Source organism: Notothenia coriiceps, unplaced genomic scaffold (genome assembly GCF_000735185.1).
Source record: "Notothenia coriiceps isolate Sejong01 unplaced genomic scaffold, NC01 NC01_scaffold00022900, whole genome shotgun sequence".
Taxonomy (NCBI): Eukaryota; Metazoa; Chordata; class Actinopteri; order Perciformes; family Nototheniidae; genus Notothenia; species Notothenia coriiceps.
In genome coordinates, this window is record NW_011355601.1 from 27,319 (window position 1) to 44,016 (window position 16,698).

The window sequence follows — 16,698 nt, forward strand, 5'->3', positions numbered from 1 at the left end:
GGGGGGGGGGGGCAGAAGCATCCAGATGACAACTGTAAGTTGTTAACTATTGGCCACAAGGGGGAGGAAGGGCAACAGCATTTTTTTCACTACAGATCAAGTGTCCGCCTTTGTACATTTTTCTAAGAGGTAACAAAAACGTTCTCAGATCAGTGGAGCAGAGCAGAACTGCAGCACGCTACTGTTCTTCTTCAGTGACACAGCATTTTTAAGGTCAGTTAGTTGTCAGTGTTTGTGTGGGAATGTGTGTGCGGGACCTTAGTTCAAGATCAAGTGAATCAAAATTCAAAGGGAAAACTTTTGTTGCCTAAGAGCATCTGGACTGTCATGTCCCAAGTATATTAAAGAGTTTTGAATATGTATATGTGATGTTATATTCCCTCTTCTTTCCAGTCCCAAGGATAAAGGTATATTAAAGAGTTTTGAATATGTATATGTGATGTTATATTCCCTCTTCTTTCCAGTCCCAAGGATAAAGGTCACCTTGAGAGGTTGTGGTTAAGTAAATAAACCATAGTACTTCACAGTCTTATAGTCAATTTCGACTTCAGTGCGAATAATTTTACATGCATGTCAACCAGGGACTAAATTCAAGTTTTAATCAAAAAATATTCTTCTCACTTACTTTTTGTCCAGGAACTGTCGGCCTTAACAGCCTTTTTTGTGAAGACATTTGACGCGTTCAAAGAACAATGTTTCTTTTAAGGATGAAAAGGAAAAGTATGAATGTACGGCAACTGTACATGATTACATTTTGATCCAATTATGTCAGAAACTATAACTGAATGAAAAGGTGAAAGAATGAAAAGGAAAATGAGGGTGAGTGGCATTACCAATGGCATCAACAAATGTTTATCTGATGAGCGCAATAGTTCCCGTCAAAATACCTGCAGAACTAATAAAAGTCCTATCACCCTCAAATGTAATTTCTGTCACCCCTTAAAATCACATATAAATATATTGGAAAAATAATTGATTGCTAATTTCTACATTACACCCATAACAAACCCATACCACACATTAATACACCCCTATTACACCCATATTACACTGTTATTAGACCAATATTACACCCATGTTACACTATTCTTACACCCGTATTATACCCATGTTGCACCATTATTACACCTGTATTACACCATTATTATACCCATGTTACAATGTTATTACGCCAACATAAGACTGTTATTATACCCATATTACACTGTTATATACACTGTTATCAAATTATTACACCTGTGTTAGACCCCATATTTCACCAATATTCAATCCTAAGTGTGAACTAATGGGCTTTTAGTTAGATAGTTTAATATCATATATACAACTATTGAACATGTTTTTTATTTATTATTCAGATGAATTAGTTAAATGAACTTTCTAGTTTTGAAATAATTAGATCCAGTAGGGTAACTTCACAGACTCAGATATTAATTGAATAGAACATGCACCAGAGCGATACCCTTTGTGTGTGGAATATATATTTTGAAAGAACTGTATTCAGCCATGTTATTTTGTAACTACCATGTTCTACAAAAGATGACGTATCCCACAGTTAGTGGTTCATTTAGCTTAGAGGTCATGTATATGCTCTTAAGAAAGCCAATTGGCCGTGCTAATGGGTGGGAAGATGACGAGTGATCTTGCCGTTGTTACACTGATGGTTGTAGTGCCTGCACAAATCCTGAAGAATAGTTCCTTTCAGGCAAGTGTCAGAAAAGCATGGATCAACAATAGGAAGCAATCCCACACACAGAGACCTTCAAGATGATTGCAGGAAGAGAAGAGTAAAAGGCAACTTGTTTTCCTTTGAGAGGAGAAATGCAGGAGGTTGAAAGAGAACATTAGATTAATTCAAAACTATATAGACTTTAACTAAACTACTGTTTTTCCTTCTGTTTTATCTCTATATTATAGAGATAGCACAGAAGGAAAAACAGTAGTCTATTTGCCAACATCACTTCCTGATGAAAGAAACTGCTCTCAGACCATATTATCCATGTCAAAAAGTTCTAAGTGAATGAATCAAGCTTTTATATGTAACTAGATTTTTTGCAACAGTATTGGTTCAAAAGCATGCAGTTTTAGTTATTTATTGTGTAATATGGTGTTTTCATCACACCAAAGTGAGCAAATAACGGTAAAATTGTATTTTACGTCTTAATATTGACTAAAATCATGATGATATGGCCCTACAGGATATAGCAAAAGCAGTATGTGTTGAACTGTTTTACCTGAAAAAAAGAGATTTCATTCACTTAGGGTTAAACATTTGACTTGTCTGTCTCTATAAGGGCTGGTATGAATGAACCTGCTCAGGCTAGGGGGGAAATGGCAGACCCACACTAGTACTAAACATGTTGCCCAAGAGAAGAGGGAGAATATGCTAATCTGGTAATCACAGTATACTAAACATTAGCATCTGGAACAAACACCCATATTGCTGTGTTTATTGTGGTCATACTCATTTGGCCACAGGAAAGCACCACTTACCAATCTAACGATAATACAAGTAATGTTTGTATGTTTGTATGTCCTAAGCATATTTAAACCATTAATCCGATCAACTTTACATCTGGCCGGGGTGTACCTTTGGAGGAACCAATGACATGAAGTGTTAAGCATTCTGCCATTTGTACACTAGACGTAGGTGCTGGTTCAAGGGTTCTAAAAAGTCAAGCATTTTGTCCTCAGGCTTTTACATGTTATGGCTTATTGACTGCAATTTACTTTCACTAATAGATGCTGGATTTACAAATGTTATAATAAAAGTATTCTTTCCTTTCCTTACTGTAAGTCACTTAAAGTGCTCTTGAATCTTCTCAAGAACTCAAGGACAGCAGAGCCCTGAAGCACCACGTTGTTGCATAGTTTGTTGGCTGCTTCATTATTCAATTTAAAAGTGTCCAGTGTCCAAGTTGCATATTCGACACTGCACGTCATCGGCTTCCTGCGAAACACTGACAAAGTGTGAAGGACATACCCACATCCAGACAGTTGTCTTTCTTAATAGGGTATTGTTGCACTCTTGTGGCCGGAACAACAATTGCAGCAAAAACATTGTTAAAACAGTTTCACCTGGTAAAAAAAGTTGTTTTTCCCCCATGTTAAAAACAGGAACTTAAATCATCAAGGCATTTCATTAAACACAGGAGAGAAAACCATTTTTGATCAGACTTTTTCACGATCTGTATGAGTTTTCTTTGTTTTATTTTTTGATGTCAAGATCTGTCTTTGTTTTCCTGTTTTATTTTGAAAAGTGTTAACCCGTGTTACATCTGTTGTTACTTTCTGTCTCTGTGTTTCCGTCCTGTTTGATAACCTCAGTGTTCACGTGGTGCCCCTGTGTTTCTCTTCCCTCCCCATCTGTGTCTTGCCTGTATTTAAGTTTTGGTTTTCTTTCAGTTGTTGTCAGATTCTTTATGTTGGATGTTTATGTTGAGAGAGTTTTTTTGGCCTTGTTTTGCCCAGCTCTGTTAATTCACAAACAGACAATAAAGGACTTTTCCTTCAAAGTAACTGTGGGTCCTAACCGCTTCGCTTTCAAGCCTTGACAGACTTATAAACGAGTTGACTTGTTACAGCAATAATTGTGGCTTATGATGAACTGTTTGACATTTTCAAATGAATGAAAAGAAATTCAATATTTAGTTTGCCCATTGCACAAAAAAAACTTGATCCATAGCCACCAATGTCATGCTGTGTTTCAAAGTGGTTGTACCCTTAAGTTTTGTATCTGATGTAACCTTGCCTAAGCACTTTTACCTTAAAGATAGAACGTTCTGAAAAGTCAAAGCATCACTATATGTATAAAACTGTCTATTGGTTTGTGGACCAAGGTTTTAAAGCCATATAAACTATATTAAAACTTTCTCATGCATCAAAGTCAAAACCACTTGTTTTCTTGATTTGACTTTATTTGTCCAGCATTAAAGTAGAAATACTCGAGTCATACAGATGATTGCCTCATATCATTGTAGCTGTATGTAACTGATATGATGAACACAGATAGCAGTAGCCAAACAGTGTGATCAGATCTAAAGCAACTTTTGGACACGTGAAAATTGTGGCTGCTCCTCTGGGATAACGTCACAGCCAGACCTGACCTCAGCTGATCCTCAACATCTGATAGGCTGTTTGGAAAAGAGCTCATTAACATGCCACGCAGCACTAGAAACAAGCAGGTAACCATGGATACACTGCATTTGACCCTCATATTTCTCTTTTCTTCACTCGCCACTAGACTCTCCTTTAATGTTCCCTCTAGACCCTCCACCTCTATTTTTTTCCTTAGTGACACTCTCTTTTTCCTCCTCGTTTTACACGTATTGGCATTCTTCTCTTCAGCACGAATAGCGGCTGCTCAGATTACATTGAACCAATTCCCAGCCGGCAGTCACCAGGGCAACCGAGAGCCCCTCATCATGCTCATACAGTGGTGATCTGGTCAACCACACGAGTGCTGTCGTTCATTTCCACGCACTCCACCTCCTGTCTCTGGCCGTCTTCTTCAGGTCGGTTTCCCGGGGTCTTGGAGGGAGGCAGGAAAGTGAGGAGGGTCGGCAGGAATGCGAGCGTGTGAAGGGCTGAGCAGCCGGCCGTTAGGGTGAGGCAGCGGAAGAGTGTGTGTGTGAGGTTGGAGCGTACTGCCCCAACAGGCACCAGGGCGGCGCTGTAGCAGATAAGCGTCTGTAGAGAGGGCACCCCGTGTCTCTCCAGGGCCACCCTCACCCAGCGAGTCCTGCTGTCCCCTCGACCTGAGGCGAAACCGCAGAGGAGGGGACCGCTGCAGTCCGCAGAATGTCCCAAGGCTGAGATCAGACACAACACAGACATGCAGTCCAGCTCCACACCCCATAAGGTCATGAAGCCCAGCACCCCGAACTGAACCGAGAGCAGGGTGAGGCCCAGCCACACAGAGACCAGAGGCTCCACTACAGCCAGAGAGGAGAGACCCAACAGGAAGAGCACCGCCAGCAGTGAGTGTCTGAGGGGGGAGCTGACCGCTGCAGCGTAGCGGTCCAGGTAGACGAAAGAGGGGTTAAAGATTAAGAAGCGGACGCGCGAGGTCAGCGACAAGCGCCGCAGCGTGTCCAGCAGCACTGACATCTCCTCCCGCTTGTTCTCCGTTGTCTTGGCCACCAGGAAGATTCGGGACGCCGCCACATCTGGCTCCTCACCTTGACCACGCTCCGCAAATATGATGTCATCAGCAAAGTGGGCAAACTGAGGCTCGCGGAGAAAAGAGTGACGGAGCGTGTGGGTGAAGTTTTCCCGTGGCTGGCTGGTGGACTGGTTGTTATCTGTCAGGTAGTTCAGGTATGCTTCTAGCCAGCTGATTCGCTGGAAGCCTTTGGCATATTCCAGCAGGTCCCGTTGAACTGAGGCATTCCAGTAGGGGGCGCTTTCATAGATGTAAAATCCAATGACAGGGGAGTATGAGCTGAAGTAACGCTGCTGGGCACGGGTGTACAATACTGTTGCTGTATCCATGGCAACCAGTGCACTGGGGTCTGAACCCTGGGTCACCTGTCGATAACAAAAAAAAAATTATTTACAGATTGAACAGTGCGTCATGGTTTGATAAGTGTGTCTGAAAATAACATCTTTCAAGTGCAATAAGTAGTTCCAAGCCGCATGTTCGAAATAAACAGCATATAAAAACTCCAAAACTTAGTGCATACAATCTTAATTAATTAATTATGTAAAGTATTATAATTATATATTTGTATACATTTATATATATATATTGTGCTTTAACTATATCTCTCTCTTCTTGTGATGATGTATTTACTAGGTGTTTTATTACTCATGTGTAATGCCTGTCAGTGTAGTCAGTAGGTCAGAATATGCAAAACTAAACTACTGAAACTCTAAGAGATTAAACTATTTAATTTGTTAAATGTTTTTAAATGCATTGCACTTTTAAAGACCATCAGAATAAATAGTTAGCTGTATGATGTAAGTCAGTGTCATTTAAAACGATAAATATATTAAGCTATGGTAAATATCAATACATTCATTGTAGTGACACTATGATATATATTATGTACCAATACTTTTTTAACTCTGGGAGCTACACATCATGATCAGTCAAGTGGTGAGTAAGTGTGTACGTTACATAAATGTACTTAAGTGAATTGGTGTCCAGGTCAGTTTAAATGTATAGACAGACAATTTATATTCTGAATGGCACTGTACCAATGTCGGTAGTAAATAATATTGAGCAGTGCAATGAGAAACACTGCACTGTCTAAATGAAGTGGAAGATGTGCTTTGCAATCTAGTAGTATACAACTGTAAAAATAAAGTGTTGCCTCACCTGCAGGAAGCCCATCAATCCAAAGGAGATGTACACCAGATACAGCAGAACCACAAAGGGTTTGACATAGGTGTTAGTAATCCAGTCTCCATAGCAACGCCTCACACATCCCAGCAAAAGGTGAGAGTCCTGAGGATTAGGGTCCATGTGAGCTGTGGAATGTGTGTGTGGATGTGTGAGTGTGGAGTTAGCCACATGACCGAGCCCATGCGTGGCAGGGTTGTTTGCTGTATGTGGGTGTGTGTGTGTGTGAGTTAGGTTAGAGTTTGGTGTGTGAGAGTGACTGTTGCCGACCCCGATTGGTGGGTTGGTGGTCTGGGCCTCATCCTGATAGCGAGTGTACATAAGACACCTGTACCAGGCCGGCTTAGAGTCCAGGCGCTCCGGTTTGGGGACTCGCCGGCAGAAGCAGCCATGTCTGTACCCGGTCTCTAAGTACCCAGTGAATACCAGACAGGAACTGTAGAAGGACAGCATGTAAATGTAGCTGATGGTGACAGCCAACATGGCGGTGCGGCAAAATAGCCGGACGGCCTCCATGTTGGTCAGCGGCGAAGCAGCCAGACCAAGGGTCATCAGGTGGAGCATGGTGGAGCCGGAGAAACGCAGCATGACGTCCTCAAACACACTCGCCACCCGCTCCTTCACATGCTGGTCCTCCCGAGTACGCCTCCATGACGACAGCATCTCGAAAGAGCCGAAGAGGCCATGACCTGAGGGGAACCAAACAGTTGAAATTTGCAGATTTAAGATGGTATTATTTTGATTTTGCAGCCAATGATTTTACTTTTGGATATGTCTCCAAACATAAAAAAAGCTAATCTCAAATCAACACTTTTCCTTTCCCCAGAATGCTGTGATTGCCCCCCACTTTTCTTAAATTCATTCCTTAAGGAAGCATGTTGCAGGTTGCACAAGGAAGGGAAAAAGCTGCCTGCTTCTAAATGGTCCCCTCTGCATTATTTCACACATCAATTCAGTTTGAAATAGAAATGTGAAACGACGGTTGTAAGAGGCAAGGATGGAAGTTCAATTTTCTTTGGATTACACAATACTAGTTGCTGCTGCAGAACACGTGAATATCACTTCTTACTAATAAAGGGGATAAAACAAATTGAACAACGTTTTTAACATTCTGAGAGTAGTTAAAGTTATTAGTAATAATCTAGCAGCACAACAAACAACAGAACGTCTTTAATTAATAGATGTATGGCTTTAAATAGAGTTATATTTAATATAAGATTACATATGTTTAATATGTGCACCAACTCCATTTGCATGTCCAGTCTCATTGGCATTCACGTACATGTTTATATACATGCAGCAGATGTTTTTTTTATGATTTTCTCTACTGTGGTTGCCATGACATCCATTCGTCATCATTGACAGCCCCCCCCTCCCCCCTTTCTCTCTTCAGTGACCTTACCATGGCGAAACACTTAACACCTTAGCAGAGGCGTAACGTACCGACACTTCAGGCGTGGGTGCATCTGAGAAACTATGCTGATCTGTGAATGTGTGTGTGTTTTGTATGTTGTGTGTGTGTGTGTGTGTTAGAAGGGGAGGGAATTAAACAGTGAATGACAGTGGAAGAGGTGTGCAGGTTAATGTTGCAGAGAGAACAGATGTGCAAAACGAGAGTCTAGGGACGGCACTTGCCCAAGGATTCTGACATTTAACAGAGCTTGAGACAGGCCAATGGACAACAGACACACATTATGGTACTAATACATGAGGAAATACAATCAGGGTGTGTCTTTTTGCCAGAACCCTTTCAGACCCTGGATATTACTGTTGAGTCATAAAATGGATTAAGCATTTCAAACATGCAGTCTTCCAGACATAACAAAAGCCTGGGTATAGTTTGTATTTGTTTTTTTCAGTACCTCACTGCAAAATATTCAAAAAAAATCTGATAAATAACCTGCTTCTATTTCTTTTTTTAAAGCCAATAAAGGAACTTGATAAACACACTCAAAAATGAGAAGAATATCATCAAAAATTACTTGATAACAAATTATCTGTTGTCCATGTTGATATTTGACGATTGTACTATCACTATATTGACTTGAAACGTCTGACACATTTTGCAGATCACTACCAAACGAAAACTTGAAAATGAACCATGGTCAAATAAATGTACCGTAAATGTATTATATCATTTATATTTATATAACTATATATATTTAATAATCTACATAATCACCCCCCTTTGTACACAAACACATGAGATAAATCAACACATCAGTTTGTTTTTGTGCAAGCTATGTAAGCAAATTAGCTCCTGTGTGAAAGCATTACTTGGTCTCTGAAAGAGAAAAATGCAAAATGTTGTACACAGTATTTCTCCCCTCTTTCTCTACTGTGTAATCACATCCTTCTTTCTCTCCTCACACTTCCTCCCACCTTTTTCTGTCTACTGCCTACATGATTCGGAATAATCCTCCTGACTTCCTTCTAACCACAGTTTAACTTCATTTCCAGCTAAGAGAATCCTTATCTGAAGCCCCAGTTGGAGTGATATTTCATGGAGCCTCCTCTCTGTGTCTATTCCCCTGTCTCTTCTTTGCTCGCTTTGGTTATTTTAAGCCTAACAGCAGCCTTTCCTCCTCCACATTACAGAGTAATTATGGTATGGACTACATGTGTGTGGTAGTGGTTACGTACAGCATCCTACAATATTTAGAATGCATCCACTCAAGATGAAGTGCCAAGTATTCCTTTACCAGATGGAATGCAGTGTGTTCAGCAGGGGGTCCTGCTCCTAGTTTGTTGAATTCTTCATTTGGGCGCCCTGGAAGCTTACCCTTAATTGCAAGTCATCTCCTTTCTCTTTCAACATTTCCTTTTCTATCTTGGACTACAATATCTAATAGGGCAAAAAACCACTCAAATTAAATGAAAACATTTAATATATATATTTGCTGCATTTGCATTATATCCCTTTCATTCATTTTATCACCGTAAAAAGTAAATCTGTAACTTTACTTGTTACCAGATGGACAACTGGTGTTGTTGGTGTTAGTCTGTTTCTGTCACCAAGTCAAAATGTGGTCCTTGAGACACACATTGAAGCTTAAATATCACACAGAAGGTTTTGAGATCAAATTAAGGCAGAATTATAAAATGGGCGTGGGTCTGAGCAAGGGCAATGGAAATGGGGGGTATATGGACTCTGGCCAAATTTCGATATTGCGACAATATTGTTGCTTTCACAAGTGTAAGTGCATCAGGTGGTTTTAGTAACACTTACGTATAAAATCAACCTTCTCATTGAAGTATTTTATGTCCTATAATGAAATGAAAATCGGGATTTGCAATAACTGGAAGCGCTGTGACATGTTCACTGTCATAATGTCTAGTCCGCAATATTTTTATGAATGATTCCTTTTCAGTACAAAGTCTGCTTGCTGCATTCACTGTATTGGCCATACTAATAGGGAGGCGTGGGGTGCAGTGGGTTGTGCGTTGGTGTTCGGATCAGGGGGTCACAGGTTCAAACCCCACTGCAGTCAGCATGTCGTTGTGTTTCTGGGCAAGACACTTCACCCCAAATTGCTCCTGTGGGGATTGCCCACATTATTGAGTATGTATGTCGCTTTGGATAAAAGTGTCTAACATGTGATGTAATAGTGATGAGTTGATAGATCCAAATTAAATACTGTTTATTTAATTGATTTATAAAATTCAGTGTTTCTGCTATAATTTATATGTATTGAGTCACACTTTGCTGCTGTTTTAGTGCCAGAGATCACTGGCCTAATTTTACAGTGACTTACATAAAACGAATAAAAATAAAGAGGATACTTATTTGTTATTGGCAGAGAATCTGACGCTTATCTGAATTTGTAGCGGTATATATAAAGTTTGATTTGTGCATCCCTACCTCGGTCAAGCATTCTGCGACATGTCTCATTTATTTACTTCCTCACATCAAGTCTCCAATACTGCTATACAGTTTATGGTTCATAAGATGTGACATCCAAAACTCGAAATTGGCATATTGCTGCAGATTGCTGGTTAAGGGGTTTTCAGACACTCTAAGCATACCGACCTATTAAAAATGCCCTTTTATTCAAATAATCTAATATGGGAATTCTTTATGAAAATGTTTGACTGGTTCCAGCACTGTACTTGTTACAGACTTCCAGAACCCTAACATAATTTTTTCAGACCCTTTTGATAATGTTTGTAACAACAGTGTGAAAATGCATTGTTACTGCCAAGTCTAGTTCATGCCCTGCCACTTGTCAGTCATTTTGACAATCTGTCTCCTTCAAAATGGCATTCAGCCCGAGGCTGGCAACTGCAGATCCCATAAGAGGAACTGGAGAAGCAGACAAAAGTCTGATATATTAAAGCAGAGGCAGTGTTCATCATGGCTCGAATCTTCCCTCCATTGTTTTAAAGTTTTTTTTGTGTATATCGGAAACAATCTGAACAGAAAGATTATTCACAGACAAATGGAGGATGGAAACATGGACAAACAGAATAATAATAACTTGAAAAGTCACCTACATGTGTTATTTGACCGTAAAAAAAGTGTTAGTTTTAAACCTACCAAGCATGACGAAAGGGATGCCTAGGTACGTAGAGTTGTAGGTCGTCCCGGTCAGGTTGAGTATCCCAGCAGCAGTGAGGCCTGATAGAGTGATTGACAGCAAAGCAAGCAGTCCCAACCAGGGTTTGGACCTCACACAGTCCCTCATAGTGCAGCAGAGCATGGCAAGCACACCACACGCCCCCAAGCTGGCCAACAGGGGGCGGTGTGCCAGCACCGAGGAGAACTGGAAGTCTGTCCTCAGAGAAGAGGAAGTAGAAGGGTGCAGCCCCAGTTTAGGGTGCAACGCTGCAAAATGCTGTAACTCGGCACAGAAGGCATTTTCCCATTGGCTGGCCACCCGGTCCATAAGGCCGCCACGGGCTTGGAGGTAATAGGTGAGCTGCAACGCCCTTGCAGAACGTACACCTTCTCCCTTGGCTCCAGTCCCCTGACCACGCACCCCCCCATTGGGACCCCAGCCCTGCACTCCACCCAGCTGGTGGCCAATGTATGCCTGCCTTCCGTCTGCAAGCTGCGTGATCGGGTACCGCAGTATTGGGATGGTGCTGTTAGAGATGCGAGCTGATTGAATCTCTTCCATGGCACGGATGATGTCATCAATGATGCACACGTTCTTGTCGTCTGGGAGACAGAGGTAGGAGAAGGAGTAGTTGAAGCTGTTGACACCTGTGGCTGGGACCGTCACCGGCATCTGGTAGATTCGTTTGTGGAGCTTTAGAAAAAACACACACATGCATACACGAATTAGCTCCCAGTGGCCCAATTTAGCTTGGATAGTACTGTGGCAAGAGCAAAAAAAGTTCCATCAAAGTTTTTTCAGTGTACAGCACAGCAACAATCAGTGTCTGGCTCATTTACTTTGTGTACGTCCACTGCTGCTGTTTATTCGGATGAAAAAGAGAAAGACATGTGTGGGGGAGTGTGTGTGTGTGTCTCACTTGACAGAGTAACAATAATGGTCTTAGAATCTTCCACCATTTCTAAGGCAAAAGGACAACAGTGCCAGCATCCACAGAACCGGTTACTAAGCAACAGGCCTGATGCCAGTCTCTGCCACAGAGAACATGGGCAGAGCTGTTTCCTACCTCAGAGAACTGCGTTTACTTCAGTAAGGGAGGGTTTGTGTGTGTGTGTGTGTGTGTGTGTGTGTGTGTGTGTGTGTGTGTGTGTGTGTGTGTGTGTGTGTGTGTGTGTGTGTGTGTGTGTGTGCGTGTATGTCTCTTGATAGATGCTATATTTTAAAATTCCATTCAATAAGCTGTACTGCTGTAAAATTGACCCAATTCTTCATTTAATTTTTGTCGCATTTTACTGCCAAATTATGCCAATCTTTCAGTTTTATTGTTAGCAATTTCCTGGAAGGACCTTAAATTTCCCGATCCAAGTGCCTTATATCACTAAATTAACTTTAAAAGCCCAATCAGTCATCTTTTGAGCATGTACAGTTTTCAGGGCAATACACATACATACTTGAATGTATAACTAAATATATATATAAGTATTTGTGTTTATTAGCTGATCATTATTGAAATAACGCTATATTTATTAATATACAAAACTATTTCCTAAAGTGTCTTGTGTCCATTCCTGTTAATAAGACCAGATTCTGGTCTAACAGTCATTGATGAGTGACACAAGTTACAGCAGGAAGAGAAGAAACACAAAGTGAGTGAGAAATATTAGATAATATATATAATAATAATAATAGATTACATTTGTATAGCGCATTTTAAGGGACCCAAGGCCGCTTTACATGGTGAACAAACAAACAAACAAACAAACGGGGCAAATAATATATATATTATGGAGGTAAAACGTTAACAACTGTTTAGATGTGCACTTCAGGTTGATGAGGTTTGTGGTTATTTTGTTGGACCATTTATATGTTAAAGATTTCATTCTGATTTTGCTGTTGTTTAGAAAATAAAGAACTGAGAGGTATATGATAAGTCTTTACTGCATAATTAAAAAGGAAAATGGTATTCATGTAGAGATGTAAAACTAAACACTTATTTTTGTCCTATTTGTGTGGAAATCATTTATTTAAAAAAAAAGGTTCCAAGATCCTAATGGTTATAAATTCAAAACCAAGGTTCCAAACAGTATTCTACAAACCAAGGGGTGATGTCAAGGTGAATATGTCTAACCTATACAAGGCTTTTCATCCAATAATTCAATAGAATAAAATCATAGAAGACAAAGAGTTTCCAATTCTCTCACTGAAGCTAGACCAGAATTCAGGGCAGTGTACTTGTACATCTTGTACTCTTGCTGCTCAAGGGAAGAACCTGTCTAGTACTGGCTATCACTGCTATTGCTGTTTCGTGGAACAAGTTTTGAGCTGTTCCCACTGTCACAGGTTGTTTAATGGCATTTTGGAAAACGGAGGAACTCAATCTGAAGCACAAGTTGGCTATTTTATTCACCTTCTTTTACGCATCAACCTGTTCCTCTCTCACCGAAGGAATAGTCTGGCTCTGTGGCAATCCTCTATGCACCAACGTTATATTCTAGCTTTATGTAAAATGGCTCCCAATAATAATAACAAACACAAACATTAATGGACAGATGTTATGTACAAACACCCTACACAATAGAGCTGAATGTCTCTGGGCTATTAGTCTGAAAGCTATAAATACAACTGCATAACATCATGAAATAATTTGTTTAATTACTCAAGGGGTGTCAAACTAATACTCAAAGATCCATTAAGCAATAGCAATGAAGAGATAGAGTCCTCCGAGGTCCATGTAACTCCACTTTAAATTAATATGCCCTGCTTCGTAATTGTAAAGGTTTGCGGGGGTTATTTGAATGGGACTGTTGTTCTGTGTAATGACTATCAATCAGTGAGAATGAGGAGGAAGACAGCTTGCATTTGTGTTCTGTACTGCAGATACTAAGCTACAGTATTTCTAAATAGATCTAAGCATTGATTATTTATTTAAAGTTCAAATCTGTAGACGCAATGCAATCAGATTTTATGCATATTGCGATTTAAATGGAACAGAAGAGACATTTTGTGGTCTACCTGTGCAGTTGTGTCTTGAGTTGGCATTAGCAGAATCTTCCTAACCTTTGAGTCCTCAAATGACTGATTATGAGTGGGCCTGTGTTTATGATATAAAATAGTTTTTGCTGTAAATGGATCCTTCATCTGTTATTTGGTTAAACCATACACTCCAGCACCTGCACTTTGCTCTGCATCGGCCAATAGGCTCGTTAGGCAGGTACACCTCTACAAAAACACACCTGTTACCTATCCTGCCTCCAAAACAGTGAAACAAACTTCTGATTGATATCAGGACAGCAGAATGTCTGCACATCTCCTGTCACACTGAAAACCAACAGGTTCATCTGCACCATTGCCATTCAATTAAAGGCACACACACACAATTGTAATACTTTCAAGTTTAAGCTCATTAGACCTGATGCACTAACACTAACACGGTATGGCTTATATGAAGTGTATGTATTTGAATGTTTCTTGCTGTTCTGAATTTGCAAGTCGCCTTGGAAAAAAGCATAATCTTAATGTAATGCCTCTCAAATATTAAAAGGGAGCATTTGATGTTCAAATTGTCAATCCATTATGTTAAGCACTTGTTGTTGATGGCTAATGTTTCATTATGTGTGTATTATTTAACGTTCACTGTGTTTTGTTAATGATGTTACTTTAATTATCCTTTCATTCAGCATTTTAAACCTGTTAGTTTTTTGTTAGTGCCTTACCTTTAATATTGTATCCAGATGAACCGGGTCCAGCACGCTCCCCTTTCGGGTGGTGACGATCACGCGCCCGTAGCGTACGGGTGTTTGCAGGTCTGAGTAGAGCGCGTGCTTGGAGCGGTTCACGGGGAAGAGGCTGTCCACCAGGTTGCCTTCTATCTTAGCCAGACTGTGCTTGGGGGCGAGCAGACTCTCCACATCCTCTTCCACCCGGTAACGGCTGAAGCTGGCACCCAGCAGGATGGAGAGCAACACGGGCGCTGAGGCGAAGAACACCGGGTGGCTCGCAACGAACCGGCCGAGCGCGTGGAAGGAGGTCCTCAGGCCCGCGTGCAACACCTGGCGCAGCATCCTAGCGCGCGGCCGCGGCTCCAGCCTCTCCCACCGACCGGAAAGCCCCGGAGCACTGCCGAGCATCAGGGGCTGCCGGAGGCATCGGTGGGCTCCGTCGTTCTCAGTCTGCTGGAGGAGCGGTGACGCCAGGTGGTGGCAGGATTTGTCCCCCAGAGCAGGAGGTCACCAGCTCGGGAGAATCCAACCCTCCTCCGATCAAAGGGGTAACGCTTTCCCCCAAGGTTCGCTCATCCGCTAGAGTAGCGCAAAGAACAGAAAGCTACAAAATGAGCCAGCATTTCTCTGCTCTGCGGTTAGAAAGCATACTGATAGCCTAATTTACATGTAATAGCTACTGCTGCCCTGCTGCGTTCAATGCCTTCTGTAAGCTGCATGGCTCTGTGCGCAACAGAAAAAACATCGCCGAGGCAAAGTGGTCTCATAATTACACCTGTTAAGCTCCCTCCTAAAACAGACTTAACATTCGAGTAGTTCTGTTTGTCCACTCGGACAGGTTGCAGAGAAGACACACAGTAGTTGAACTAAAGTCAGACAGTACATACCTAAAGAGGGGAACGGTTGAACCAACACGGTGATGACGGAGATCATCTAAAACGCATTCAGAGAAAGATGTTATCCCGCCGGCTCTCCGTGTGTCCAGCTCCACCCTACACCAGCAACACAACCTGATGGGTGGGTCGGTATTAGTCGCAGGATAGGTGACGCGGTGTGCACGCACCGGGGATGCCGGTGGAGCGGTTTGTCAAATTAGCCTAATCTGGGTTTTTCTCTGCGGCAGAAGGCTTTCTGTCGTCCGTCTTCTCCTCTCCTCATCGCCCCAGTGGTTAGACGGAGCCCCTGTTCATCCGGCTGCTCTCCTAGCGGCTACTGCTCTCCTCGTTGGGAAGGCACGTCACTAATTACCTGCTTTCAAACCGGGGACTGTTTCCCTCTCTCTCTGCCTTTTTGTTTCCTTTGCACCGTCCTCACGACCCGCTCTGAGCCCCGTTTTGTGCCCCTCCTCTCTCCGTTCCGCTACATTGCAGATAAACACCCTGTCCATAGGTTGCTGAGTAGGCTAAGTGGCAGTGTTTGTGACAGTATTTGACATTTCTAGAAATGTATCATATGCAGCAAGAAATATTTATAAGCCACATAAATGCTGCCTGCTTTAAAAGTAATGAAATAGGGTCCTTAATATATCTTAATATCCCTTTTAATATTCACAAATATTCTTTGTATCATAATGTGTTAAAGTTGCTGAGGTTTTAAAGATACTTAAAAAAAAAGGTAATATCAGAAATATTGAAGGGTTAGATGTTTGTATTAGAAGCCTGGCATTTAGAAAGATAGTATCAACATTGTGATGAGCCATTGTGATGTATTTCCCTTTACCTGTATGACAAAGAAAGGCACATTTTATTCTGCATTATTTTTGCTAATGCTATGATTTTCCTCACACAATTTTAAATGATATTACTAGCCTTGCTGCAGATAAACATTAGGTCTGCTATTGTGTAGCATGTTGTCATAGAAACCAGACGAATTACTTTTATTTTTTACAAGCCCTGGTTCCCATGGCAATGGTGATGCCACCCATCCCCCCAAAACAATTGCATGCACAGTAGTGCACAAACACAGTACATGACACTTACACACTCTATATCTGTTTCTCTAACACACACACACACACACACACACACACACACACACACACACACACACACACACACACACACACACACACACACAC

The 16,698-nt window shown here is 41.4% G+C and overlaps 1 protein-coding gene across 1 annotated transcript; it reads right to left on the reverse strand.

The window, feature by feature from the left end:
• Positions 1-3,906: 3,906 nt before the first annotated feature.
• ptchd1 (patched domain containing 1) lies at positions 3,907-16,262 on the reverse strand. The gene is made up of 5 exons (XM_010781240.1): positions 15,509-16,262; positions 14,616-15,200; positions 10,881-11,595; positions 6,320-7,032; positions 3,907-5,526 (listed from the first exon to the last, which is right to left on the reverse strand). Exons 2-5 carry the CDS (start codon positions 15,027-15,029, stop codon positions 4,426-4,428), a joined length of 2,943 nt encoding a protein of 980 aa, XP_010779542.1. The 5' UTR covers positions 15,030-15,200; positions 15,509-16,262; the 3' UTR covers positions 3,907-4,425.
• Between the last annotated feature and the right edge of the window lie 436 nt (positions 16,263-16,698).